This window comes from Gekko japonicus, unplaced genomic scaffold, assembly GCF_001447785.1.
Source record: "Gekko japonicus isolate JY-2015 unplaced genomic scaffold, Gekko_japonicus_V1.1 scaffold1553, whole genome shotgun sequence".
In the NCBI taxonomy this organism is placed as follows: domain Eukaryota; kingdom Metazoa; phylum Chordata; class Lepidosauria; order Squamata; family Gekkonidae; genus Gekko; species Gekko japonicus.
In genome coordinates, this window is record NW_015160257.1 from 121,354 (window position 1) to 135,051 (window position 13,698).

Here is a 13,698-nt window from a genome sequence, read left to right on the forward strand (position 1 = left end):
GCCCCCGCCCCGCCCCCCTCCGGGCATGCCCCACCCTGGCCCACCCCCGATGGGCATGCCACCCCGGGGGCCTCACTTTGGATCTCCAATGGGTAAGTGGGGCAGTGCTTTTTTCTCCCAGTGGTTGCTTCAGTGCGGAAATAGCATGAGCTCCAGCCAGAGCCCCTGGAGAGATCCGTTCCCAATAACAATCATTCAGAAGAAGTATAGTTTTTTTATTATATATAATTTTATTTTGAATCGTAAAACATAACAATAAGCAGTAAGAACCTACAAATATGAAGAACATTGTATTAACAATAAACTAGGAAACTAATGCAGTTTGGGTTACATAAAATGTAGAATCTCGTATTACTTCTTTGGGACTGCAAGAAGATCAAATCAGTCAATCCTAAAAGAAATCAACCCTGAATGTTCCCTGGAAGGCCAGATCCTGAAGCTGAAGCTCAAATACTTTGGCCACCCAATGAGAAGGGAGCACTCACTGCAGAAGACCCTGATGCTGGGAAAGATTGAAGGTCAAAGAAGACGGGGACGGCAAAGGATGAGATGGTTAGACAGTGTCATGAACATGAAATTGAGCAAACTTCAGAGGACGGCGGAAGACAGGAAGGCCTGGCGGGATCCAGGGGGTCGCGAAGAGTCGGACTCGACTGTGCAACTGAACAACAACAACAAAAACAGAATAACAAGAAAACATAAAACTGTTTCTAGGAAGGGAAACCATTTCAGTTGAAATTCAGAATGATTTAAAGAAGCTTTGCTACTTGAGACTTTATCAGAAATCTTCTCCGTAGCATAGAACTCCCATAGTTTAGAATACCATGATGTAACTGACAACCTATTAGAGGATTTCCAGTCACTTGCTATTACAACTTTTGCTGCTGTTAGCAGGATAGAGATACGTTCACAGCGTATTTTGGGTATTTGGGAATCTCGCCATACTTCTAATAGAATACATTCCGGCAGTTGAGGAAGATCATAACCTGTTATATCATTAATGATCTTTAGTATAGTTTATTGAGACATTGATAAGATCCAGATTCATGACATACTTTGTGAGGACTGAGGTCCAGCGCGCGAAGCCAGCAATTGTACCATAATCAAACATACGTCAGTGGCTCTCGGCCAATCACTTCTCAGCTAAAAGCCCGCCAAGCTAACGCTCTGAGACTCCCGGGGAAAAGGGATGCTACAAGCATTACAGGTCCCAACATTAGATGGCTGTACCAGACACCAGACAGATGACGGGCAAAAACGGAACCATACATTCCAGCTCGTACCCTCCATGGGAACCAAGCTCCTGACAGGCAGGGGGCTCAGTTTCAGCCGGTGGCTTCTTCCTTCGGGTTGCCAGCTCAGGGTGGGGGGATTCCCGGAGATTTGGGGGTGGAGCCTGAGGAGGGGGTGGGACCTCAGCAGAGTATAATGGCATGCAGTCCAGCCTCCAAAGCATCCATTTTCTCCAGGTTGTTTCAGAGGAAGGCCACGTTGGTCTTCTGTCGCTTAGCTGGTTTTGAGTCCAGTGGGACCTTAAGAGACCGACCAGATAAAAAGGGGTGGGAGCTTCCAAGACTCAAAGTGCTGATAAAGGTACCTGACCAAGGGAGCTTTGATTCTTGAAAGCTTTTCACACACACACACAATGTTGTTGACCTCTAAGGTGTTGCCGGACGCAGGTTTAAATTTTCTCCAGGGAAAGTGATCTGTGTATTCTGGAGATCAGTAGGGATTGTGGGAGAACTCCAGGCCTCGTCTGGAGTTTGGCGGCCCTATTATGCCTGGAGGCTTGTTGTGCCTTTTCTTATTCAAGTCCCGCCTTCCCCCCTTTCCTCCTGTCACTCGCTGGGTTCTAAATCCCCGTTTTAAAAAGGCTGAAGGGAGGAACCCTCACCTGGCGACCTCCTCCAGCCCAAGCCCACCTATACAGAGCCCACAGGGACACGGGGGCCGTGGGACTGCCGCTCACTCCCACCCTTGCGTGCATCAGTGGTTCCAGACTGGTGCACCACAATGGCCCTGGTATCAGACCGTAAGGAACTGGGGCCTGAAGAATAAATTTAAAAATGAATTTGAAATGCTATGACCAATGTTCCCTGTAAGCTGTGGGGTCTTGTGAGCAAATATTCTACTTTGTGAAACTACTGGCATTAAAGGTGTGAGCGAGCGATTTGGCTCCTGCATAATTTACGTTTGCTCTGGAGCCCTCCTTCCTGAGCGAAGACAAAGATGTGTGAGCCGGAGGCTACAAAACTGTGAGCTAGCTCACACTCACTCAGCTTAGAGGGAACACTGGCTGTGACAGTCCTTTCAGTAGCAGAGGTACCCTTCCTTTCACAAGATTTCCACAGCTGCTTCTGCCATCATTTGCAGAGGCCACGGAGCATTGAATTTTAATGCCGCCTGGTCAGTGCACATTGGGAAGAAATTGCTGACCGCCTCCTTCGTCTCGGCCATAGAACAGTATTAGTGGGCTTATTAATGGGTGGGCATTCCGTTGATGGTTCTGCCCCCTCAACATGAGCGTCCCAGATCGACATCGGAACGGGTGGATGTTTCAGGCATGAGGTCTTTTGCTCTTACGGCCCTTCGAGGGCATTGTCTAAAGTCTGTGCCTCTTTTTCCTCCAGGTCACCCCGGGCCCATGCCTCCTCACGGGATGCGCGGACCGCCTCCCTTGATGCCTCCCCACGGGTACAACGGACCCCCTCGCCCTCCTCCCTACGGCTACCAGCGGATCCCTCTGCCCCCTCGTCCTGCCCAAAGGCCCATGGTGCCTCCGCGAGGGCCCATGCGGGGACCACTACCCCCCTAAACCAAAGGACAGCACGGGCCAGCATCAAGAAGTACCCAGTGATAGCAGATATTCCTCCAGTCTCTACTTTTTTTTGTTTCTCTTTGGACCAACATTCGTCCCAACCGGAGCGCCGCTTCCCGTTGCACCGTCCGATATGTGAACCGTTCTGCCATCCGGCTTGGCAGCGCATATTAAGGTTTTGTTCATCCTGGTTTTTTATTAGCTCCCTTGTCGCTGAGAAGACGGAGCAGGGTTTTTATGTTCTTTTTATTGTTAGTACTCTTTGTGAAACTCCCGCGTAGAAGTGCCGTTTGCAAATAAAAGTTTAGGAAGGTACTCCTTGGATGGGATTTTTTTTTTTTTAAAGGAATACGTTGGTTTTGAGACTCCAGCTCAGGGTTCCTTCCGTTGCTGCGGCCACTCGTGATTCTCCTTACGGATGTGCAGGGCTCCCTCACTGCTCCAAGAGCAGCATAGGACATTTCCAGGGCTGTGGGGAATTCCCTAGGTGTGACCTGCAGGCGCAGTATTGTGTGCTGAATGTAGATGTTGGCATAAGAATATTACCATTAATCACACCCCAAAGTGGTAGCTGTATTAATCTTTAACAACCAAAACACACACCTGTGGGCTAGGTCTTGCAGATCCATTTTGCTAATAATGTTGTTTTCCCATTGCACAGGAAGCCTTTCCCTGCTGCTAGAGAAGATAACTTCTTGGGCTCAGGAAAACACTACCATCAGCAGAAAAGGCCTGCAAGATACAGTCCCTTGTAGTTTCCGAAAGACTAACTGGTTTATTGTTGTAGGAACTTTTACTTGAGTAAAGAGCCCTGCTGGATCAGACCAGTGAGGGTCCCTATAGCCCAGCCTCCTGTCTGCCACAGTGGCCTCAACCAGTTCCTCTGGAGGGCCAGCAACAGGGCAGAGAGGCCGAGGCCTTCCACTGAGGAGAACATCAGGAGAGCCCTGCTGGATCAGACCAGTGAGGGTCCCTATAGCCCAGCCTCCTGTCTGCCACAGTGGCCTCAACCAGTTCCTCTGGAGGGCCAGCAACAGGGCAGAGAGGCCGAGGCCTTCCACTGAGGAGAACATCAGGAGAGCCCTGCTGGATCAGACCAGTGAGGGTCCCTATAGCCCAGCCTCCTGTCTGCCACAGTGGCCTCAACCAGTTCCTCTGGAGGGCCAGCAACAGGGCAGAGAGGCCGAGGCCTTCCACTGAGGAGAACATCAGGAGAGCCCTGCTGGATCAGACCAGTGAGGGTCCCTATAGCCCAGCCTCCTGTCTGCCACAGTGGCCTCAACCAGTTCCTCTGGAGGGCCAGCAACAGGGCAGAGAGGCCGAGGCCTTCCACTGAGGAGAACATCAGGAGAGCCCTGCTGGATCAGACCAGTGAGGGTCCCTATAGCCCAGCCTCCTGTCTGCCACAGTGGCCTCAACCAGTTCCTCTGGAGGGCCAGCAACAGGGCAGAGAGACTGAGGCCTTCCCCTGAGAAGAACATCAGAAGAGCCCTGCTGGATCAGACTAGTGGTCCACCTAATCCATTTAGTGTTCCCTGTAAGGTGTGGAGTCTTGTGAGCAAAAATTCTTACTTGTGAGCAATGTTCCCTCTAAGCTGTGGAGTCTTGTGAGCAAAAATTGTACTTTGTGAGCTACTGGCATGAAAGTTGTGAGCAAGCAATTTGGCTCCTGCATAAATTAGTTTGCTCTGGAGCCGGAGGCTAAAAAACTGTGAGCTAGCTCACACTAACTCAGCTTAGAGGGAACACTGCTTGTGAGTCAGTTTGGTCGTCTTTTGACAACCAACACAACTGAATTGAATGGGAGCGACACAATAGTACGGTATTGTAGTATTGTATTGTTCTAATACCACTCCCATTCCTTCACTAGAAACATTCTTTCACACAAGCTGTATTGAAATGAATGGGAGCAGCACTCAGCGTCCAAATAAAAAGACTACACAAGAATGCAATTTCACAGGACAAAACATTCTAGATAAAAACCTGCCAATATTAACTATTCCAGATCACTGTAATTCAATGGGACAGATATAAGCAAGTGATTAACCTTCTCACTAAAATCACTGGGACTTAAAATTGCCTGAGTTCGTGTTAATTGTGCTCATTTGGCAAATTTAAAACTTACCTTTAAAAGAGTTCAGTGTTTTAAATATCTTTGTAACACCACACACTCCTAGCAGAATTCATGTTTTTGGCTTTTTAGCCAAAAAGACACCTGCCTGAGCCATCACCATTGCCAATAGTAAACTGGTGTCATTTTCTAGCAGTACTGTTTTTAATGCATCTGTGAAAAAAGTCCTTATAAAGGTTAGCATACATTGTGCATTCCTTCCATTGGTATGAAATAGAATCCTTATTAAGAATAATGAAAATGTTATGTTTCCTCTTCCTGAATTCTGCCTGAATACAAAGGAAACCCGACATTCCAAGCCAACATGGACAGATAAGCTTGGACAGTTGAGTCTGTCTTTTGGTCTCCCCAAAAAGAATTAACGATCTAATTTAAATTAAATAACTGCTTACTATCTTCCAGTAAGAACTATCTTTTGAAATTCATGACGATAAAAAAGTTTTGGTGTAAGGTCATACTTGAATGTTTTCCAGAGCTTCATTCCTGAAAGTGCTAAAAGAACAAAAGTTCCTTAAAGTCATGCAGCCTGAGGTATAATTCAGTCAGGTACACCACACTCTCATTTTAACAGGCTGTTGCCAGAAGTCTGATACACCCTGCTTGAGCTGAGTTACACTACTCAGTGCAAAGTGATGCACATTGGAGCAAAAAATCCTAACTATAAATACACGTTGATGAGGTCTGAACTGGCAGAGACTGAGCAAGAGAGAGATCTTGGAGTCGTAGTAGATAACTCACTGAAAATGTCGAGACAGTGTGCGACTGCAATAAAAAAGGCCAACGCTTTGCTGGGGATTATTAGGAATGGAATTGAAAACAGATCAGCCAATATCATCATGCCCCTGTATAAATCGATGGTGCGGCCTCATTTGGAGTACTGTGTGCAGTTCTGGTCACCACACCTCAAAAAGGATATTGTGGCATCGAAAAAAGTGCAGAAAAGGGCAACTAGAATGATAAAAGGGTTGGAACACTTTCCCTATGAAGAAAGGTTAAGGCGCTTGGGGCTCTTTAGCTTGGACAAACGACAGCTGAGGGGTGACATGATCGAGGTTTATAAGATTATGCATGGGATAGAGCAGGTCGAGAAAGAAGTACTTTTCTCCCTTTCTCACAATATAAGAACTCGGGGGCACTCCATGAAATTGCTGACTGAGCAGTCAGGTTAGAACAGATAAAAGGAAGTCCTTCACCCAAAGAGTGATGAACACATGGGATTCACTGCCACAGGAGGTGGTGGCAGCTACAAGCATAGACGGCTTCAAGAGGGAACTGGATAAGCATCTGGAGCAGAGGTCCATCAGTGGCTAATTAGCCACAAGGTATAGATAGGAACTCACAGGCTGGGGAAGGTGATGCACTGTATGCTTGGGGGGGGCAACAGTGGGAGGGCTTCTGGTGTCCTGGCCCCACTGGTGGACCTCCTGATGGCCCCTGGTATTTCTGGCCACTGTGTGACACAGAGTGTTGGACTGGATGGGCCATTGGCCTGATCCAACAGTGGCTTCTCTTATGTTCTTATGTACTTATTTCTACATGCCGCCTTGGCAATACAGGTGCGTGTTATGTGTAGAAGAAGAGATTGGATTTGTACCCCACCCTTCACTCGGAGTCTCAGAGTGGCTTACAAACTCCTTTCCCTCCCCCTCCCCACAACAGATACCCTGTGTGGTAGGCGGGGCTGAGAGAGCTCTTTCCAGAACTGCCTTTTCAAGGACAGCTCTCATCAGAACTACGGCTTGCCCAAGGCCATCCAGCAGCTGCGAGTGGATCTGCTAAATTTAATCTTAACCGTTTGGCCCCCCCCCCCCCAAAACCAGATCATTTATGGAGAGGGCCAGAGTACCGGTGCAGATGAGCCAGCACCACCAGTGAGTGGACTGTAATGTGGATGTGTAAGAGTCAGGATAGAACCCTTTCTGGGGCACGATGCTCTGTGGGTGGGTGGGTGGGTAGCCCTGGTTTTGTTCTTGGACTAACCTTGCTGACATTGGTTGGATCGTTGGAAATGGCTCATGGAGACTCCTCATGGTGTTTCCAAGGCAAGAGATGTTCAGAGGCGGTTTGCCATTTGCCTGCCTCTGCGTAGCGACCCTGGACTTCCTTGGAGGTCTCCCACCCAAGTCCTAACCAGGGCTGATGCTGCTTAGCTTCTGAGGTCTGATGAGATTGGGCAAGCCGGGGCCATTTAGCCAGCTGGAAATGCCCTCGTCAGGGCTATTTTTGGGCAGGAACGCACAGGAACGGAGTTCCGGCTGGCTCCCGAGTTGGCCACGCCCAGCAGGAACTCATTAGGATTGGCTACATTAGGGGTGTGTGGCCGAACATGCAAAGGAGTTCCTGTTTTAAAAAAAAGGCCCTGGGTTTTGACAACAAACAAGGTAAACAGAATAAGAAGCAAAAGGTGGGTGTGGCTGGATGACCACACTTCTGGTAACGTGGGGGTGTGGCCTAATATGCTAATGAACTGTGCTGGCAGGGGTGCGGCACATTATGTTAATGAGTTTCTGCTGTTGGGTGTGGCCTATTATGCTAATGAGTTCCTGCTGGGCTTTTTCTACAAAAAGAGCCCTGCCCCTCGTGAATATCCCGTGGGAAGGGGATCAAAAGGCAACGAATGCCCTTCTGCGGAGCTGTTGGTGGGCAGGACATGGAAATGTTGTACCTGAGCGTGCGGAGTTCTTTCTTTACTCACAACCTTCATGCCTAACACATTCACTGTGAGCACAGGAGGGAAACTGATAATTAAGCCGGCGTTTTCCCCCCAAAGTAAGGATGGAAAAGCGAACACCTTCTGTGACACGCTTGGGATTAGACACTGCACGCACACGCACGCACACGCCCATCTTGGGTTCTGCTCTCCCTCTTTCAAAGCTGCCTTTCACTTGTAAAGCTTAAAAAAAATCCCTTTCAATGCCATTGGGGTGGGGGTGAGAGAAGTCTACTCCCCAGTTCTTGCATCGAAAAGGAAGGAATAGAGCGACGTGTGTTTTGAGGGGAGGCAGATTTGGTGATGGCTTCTGACTGAGAAGGAATGGACTTACGAGCCATTTCCTATTCTTTCTGATTGGCCCTCAGAAGAAGAAGAAGAAGAGATTGGATTTATCCCCCGCCCTTCACTACCCAAAGGAGTCTCAGAGCGGCTTACAGACTCCTTTCCCTTCCCCTCCCCACAACAGACACCCTGTGAGGAAGAAGAAGAAGAAGAGATTGGATTGATACCCCATGGCCCTTGACTACCCAAGGGAGTTTCAGAGCGGCTTACAGTCACCTTTCCCTTCCCCTCCCCACAACAGACACCCTGTGAGGGAGGTGGGGGCTGAGAGAGCTCTCTTGAGAACTGTGACCGGGGCCTGTATACACCAAACTGGCTCTCAAGAGATAAGTCCAGCATCCTGTTTTTCGCTCTCAAGAGGAGAGTCCTCTCAAGAGGTTAGCACGGATAAAAGGAAGCCCTTCTTCACCCAAAGAGTGATTTAACGCATGGAATTCACTGCCACAGGAGGTGAAGGCGGCTACAAGCATGGACGGCTTCAAGAGGGAATTAGATAATCATATGGAGCAGAGGTCCATCAGTGGCTATTAGCCACAAGGTATAGATAGGGGCTCTGGGGCAAGGGATACTCTGTCTTCTTGGTGCTTGGGGGGGGTCAACAGTGGGAGGGCTTCTAATGTCCTGGCCCCACTGATGGAATGTGTGACACAGAGTGTTGGACTGGATGGGCCATTGGCCTGATTCAACATTGGCTTCTCTTATGTTCTTAAGAGGGGATTGGATGGACATATGGAGCAGAGGTCCATCAGTGGCTCTGAGCCACAAGGCATAGATAGAAACTCGGTCTGGGGCAAGGGATGCTCTGTCTTCTTGGTGCTTGGGGGGGGGGGCAACAGTGGGAGGGCTTCTGGTGTCCTGGCCCCACTGCTGGACCTCCTGAGGACACCTGGTATTTTTGGCCACTGTGTGACAGAGTGTTGGACTGGATGAGCCATTGGCCTAATCCAACATTGGCTTCTCTCTTATGTTCTTAAGGGAATTAGATAAGCATATGGAGCAGAGGCCCATCAGTGGCTATTAGCCACAAGGTATAGATAGGAACTCTCAGGTTGGGGCAAGGGATGCTCTGTATTCTTGGTGCTTGGGGGGGGGGGAGCAACAGTGGGAAGGCTTCTAGTGTCCTGGCCCACGGCTGGACCTCCTGATGGCCCCTGGTATTTTTGGCCACTGTGTGACACAGAAGAGTGTTGGACTGGATGGGCCTTTGGCCTGATCCAACATTGGCTTCTCTTATGTTCTTAAGAGGGGATTGGATGGACATATGGAGCAGAGGTCCATACGTGGCTATTAGCCACAAGGCATAGATAGAAACTCTCAGAATGGGGCAAGGGATGCTCTGCATTCTTGCTACCTGGGGGGGGGGGCAACAGTGGGAGGGCTTCTAGTGTCCTGGCCCCACTGCTGGACCTCCTGATGGCACCTGGTATTTCTGGCCACTGTGTGACACAGAGTGTTGGGCTGGATGGGCCACTGGCCTGATCCAACACTGGCTTCTCTTATGTTCTTGTAGGAACTCTCGGTCTGGGGCAAGTGATGCTCTGTATTCTTGGTGCTTGGGGGGGCAACAGTGGGAGGGCTTCTGGTGTCCTGGCCCCACTGCTGGACCTCCTGAGGACACCTGGTATTTCTGGCCACTGTGTGACACAGAGTGTTGGACTGGATGGCTCTTTGGCCTGATCCAACATTGGCGTCTCTTATGTTCTTATGAGCCGAGTGTCCATTTCTACAGAAGGTAAGCGATGGCCCGGTGCTGCGGGTGGGGGAAGGGAGCCATGTGAGCAACTTGCCAGTTGTGTGGTTTGTAGCTGGTTCAAGTGGCTCTCTTACAAAGCCTGGCTGTGAATGAGGGGTGTTGACTCATGGAAGAAAATAGGTTTCCACAGTTACTCGCCAGGTGCCATCTGACGGCTTCCTCTGAGCAACAGGCACTGTGAAAGGGGCTAGAAATTGAGCCTGTGGGTGGGCTGCCCCTGACCTCCGTGTACCACCGAGTTACACCCAACTCATTCAGAACACCATATTTAGACGGATGTTGTCATACTGGTTTAGTACACAAAAGGATGACTCAAATGACCCAGTAGCGCCTTAAAGGCCAACGGAATTTTCCAAGGTGCATCCTTTCGTGCGTCAAAGCTCACTTGGTCAGAGAGATCTCATACGTGTAGGCAGGAGAATCAGGATGGACAAAAGGAAATACTTGTTTATACCACAAGCAATTAAAATGTGGCATTCGCTGCCAGAGGATGTAGTGATGGACACTGGTGTAGACGGCTTTCAAAGGGTTTTAGACGGATTCAGGGGAGACAAGTCTGTCGGTGGCTACTACTAGCTGTGGTGACTGAGGGAAACCTTCACACACAAATGCAGTCAGCCTATGAATCCCAGAGCGAGGAGGAGGAGGAGATTGGATTTATACCCCACCCTTCACTCAGAGTCTCAGAGAGGCTTACAAACTCCTTTCCCTCCCCCGCCCCACAACAGACACCCTGTGAGGTCGGTGGGACTGAGAGAGCTCTTGACAGAAACGGCTCTTTTTCAAGGACAGCTCTGACAGAACTACGGCTTGCCCAAGGTCATCCAGCAGCTGCAAGTGAAGGAGTGGGGAATCAAACCTGGTTCTCCCAGATTAGAGTCCACACACTTCACCACTACACCAAACCGGCTCTCTCAACCACTATGCACTTAACCACTACATCACATTGGAGAAGGAGGAGATTAGATTTATACCCCACCCTTCACTCGGAGTCTCAGAGAGGCTCACAAACTCCTTTCCCTTCCCCTCCCCACAACAGGCGCCCTGTGAGGGAGGTGGGGCTGAGAGAGCTCTGACAGAAACTGCTCTTTTTCAAGGACAGCTCTTGTCAGAACTATGGTCATCCAGCAGCTGCAAGTGGAGGAGTGGGGAATCAAACCCGGTTCTCCCAGATTAGAGTCTGCGCACTTAACCACTACACCAAACCGGCTCTCTCAACCACTATGCACTTAACCACTACATCAAACTGGAGGAGGAGGAGATTGGATTTATACCCCGCCCTTCACTCAGAGTCACAGAGCTGCTTACACATTCCTTTCCCTCCCCTCCCCACAACAGACACCCTGTGAGGTTGGTGGGGCTGAGAGAGCTCTGATAGAAACTGCTCTTTTTCAAGGACAGCTCTTGTCAGAACTACGGCTTACCCAAGGTCATTCAGCAGCTGCAAGTGGAGGAGCGGGGAATCAAACCCGGTTCTCCCAGATTAGAGTTCGCACACTTAACCACGACACCAAACTGGCTCTCACCTCAGCCTCTCTGCCCTGTTGTTGGCCCTCCAGAGGAACTGGTTGGCCGCTGTGTGAGACAGGAGGTTGGACTGGATGGGCCTTCACTGGTCTGATCCAGGCCAGTAGGGCAGAGAGGCCGAGGCCTTCATAAGAAGATAAGAAGAGCCCTGCTGGATCAGACCAGTGGTCCGTGTAGTCCAGCCTCCTGTCTCACTCAGGGGCCAGCCAGTTCCTCTGCAGGGCCAACAACAGGGCAGACAGGCCGAGGCCTTCCCCTGAGAAGAACCTCAGAAGAACCCTGCTGGGTCAGACCAGGGAGGGTCCATCTAGTCCAGCATCCCGTCTCACATACGGTCCAACACAGTTCCTCTGGAAGGCCAACAACAAGGCACAGAAGCCAAGACCTTCATAAGAACATCAGAAGAGCCCTGCTGGGTCAGAACAGGGAGGGTCCATCTAGTCCAGCCTCCTGCCTCACACGGGCCAGCCAGTTCCTCTGGAGGGACAACAACAGGGCAGAGAGGCCGAGGCCTTCCCCTGATAAGAGCATTGGAAGAGCCCTGCTGGGTCAGACCAGTGAGGGTCCATCTAGTCCAGCATCCCGTCTCACACAGGGTCCAACCCAGTTCCCCTGGAGGGCCAACAACGGGGCACAGAGGCTGAGGCCTTCCCTTGCCTCCTGGCTCTGAAATTCACAGTTTTAGAGCCTCTGGACGTGGAGGTTCCCGTGCTACAGTTCCCCTCAGTCACCATGACCAATAGCCATTGATACACTCACCCTCCATGTATCTATCTAATCCCATTTTAGAGCTGTCTATGACTGTGGCCATCACTACATCTGCTGGCAGCAAAGTCCACGTGTTAAATCACTCCCTGTGTAAAGTAGTAGTAGGAAATGCAGGCCTCCGTCTTTTTTTAAAGCAGGGTGGGGTGGGGTGGGGTGTTGACAGAGCTCAGCCATGGGCCTGGCCATCTCTAGTCGAAAGGATTCTGGATACTAGACCTGGGAATGTCCCCCGCGTGCTGAATGGTAAGAATTAAAACCTGGCATGCTAAAATATAGGGCTGCGGTGGCTCAAGGGGTTAAGACGCTCAGCTGCAGACCGGAAGGTCGGTAGATCAGCAGTTCGAGGCCCGAGTGCCGCGTAGCGGAGTGAGCTCCCGTCTCCAGCCCCAGCTCCTTCCAACGTAGCAGTTCGAAAGCAAGAAATGGCAAGTAGATAAATAGGTCCCAGCCAGAGCTTTCTTTGTAGAAAAAGCCCAGCAGGCTCATTAGCATAATAGGCCACACCCAACAGCAGAAGCTCATTAGCATATTAGGCCACACCCGTGACAGCACAGCACATTGGCATATTAGGCCACACCCCCATGTTACCAGAAGTGTGGTCATCCAGCCACACACCCCTTTTGCTTCTTATTCTGTTTACCTTGTTGTCAAAACCCAGAGATTTTTTTTAGCAGGAACTCCTTTGCATGTTAGGCCACACACCCCTAATGCAGCCAATCCTAATGAGGTTCTGCTGTTGGGTGTGGCCTATTATGCTAATGAGTTCCTGCTGGGCGTGGACAACTCAGGAGCCAGCCAGAACTCCGTTCCTCTGCGTTCCTGCCCGAAAATAGCCCTGGTGGTGGGAAGGGAACAGCATTCCATGCGCCTCGACGTCTAGTCATGCCGGCCACATGACCATGGAAACGTCTTTGGACAACGCTGGGTCTTCGGCTTGGAAACGGAGATGAGCACTGCATCCCTAGAGTCGGATTGGACTGGCTTTCGAGTAAGGGAAACCTTTACCCTTTACCTAAACTAGAACATAAGAGCACCCAATGGCAGCAGCTCCCATAGACAAAAGCAGGAAGACCTTTCCCCTGGGAAAATGAACCCATCTGTGGAGAGAAGGCTAAAGTCTTGGTGCAGCTTTACGCCACTGCTGTAGATCTGCCCACCCTGCCTCAGTTTGCCCACTTTCAGCGCCTCCCTCCCCCCTCAGGTCCCTGCCACCAAGATTGCTCGCATGGTCTGTAATTTGCCAGATCTGATTTGTCTCGCTCCGTGAAAGCAAACTGCTCAGCTCTATCCGCGGCTCTGCGTGGTGTGGCTTGTGTTCCGGGGCCTCGAAATAGCACACAACAAAACCTCCACGAAGGAGCTGCCGACAGCGCAATTAGGGGCTGCAATTTACACCCGTTTGCCGTGCACTTTGCTTTAATTTCGCAGCCCTCGCCGAGTGACGTTCTGAGGCCTGCTGTCGCAAGAGATGCATGTTTACAGGTTCCCAGAGAGAAAGGCAGAACGCCAGGACAGTGGGGAGATCCTCAATGCACTCGCAATGAGTGGGCAGGAAAGATGCCGGGTAGCTGAGCAGAATTTGGCATTGTGAGAACCCTTCCTTCCTTCCTCCCTCCCTCCCTCTCTCTTTTCCTTCCTTCCTTCCT

At 50.4% G+C, this 13,698-nt stretch overlaps 1 protein-coding gene across 1 annotated transcript in view; it reads left to right on the forward strand.

Moving 5' to 3' along the window:
* The window catches only part of SF3B4 (splicing factor 3b subunit 4), a 17,628-nt gene extending 14,254 nt beyond the window's left edge, over positions 1–3,374 (forward strand). The window contains 2 exon segments of the mRNA XM_015414470.1: positions 18–92; positions 2,631–3,374. Of these exon segments, the coding sequence (XP_015269956.1) occupies positions 18–92; positions 2,631–2,815 (260 nt within the window). The 3' untranslated portion in view covers positions 2,816–3,374.
* The last annotated feature ends 10,324 nt before the right edge of the window (positions 3,375–13,698 follow it).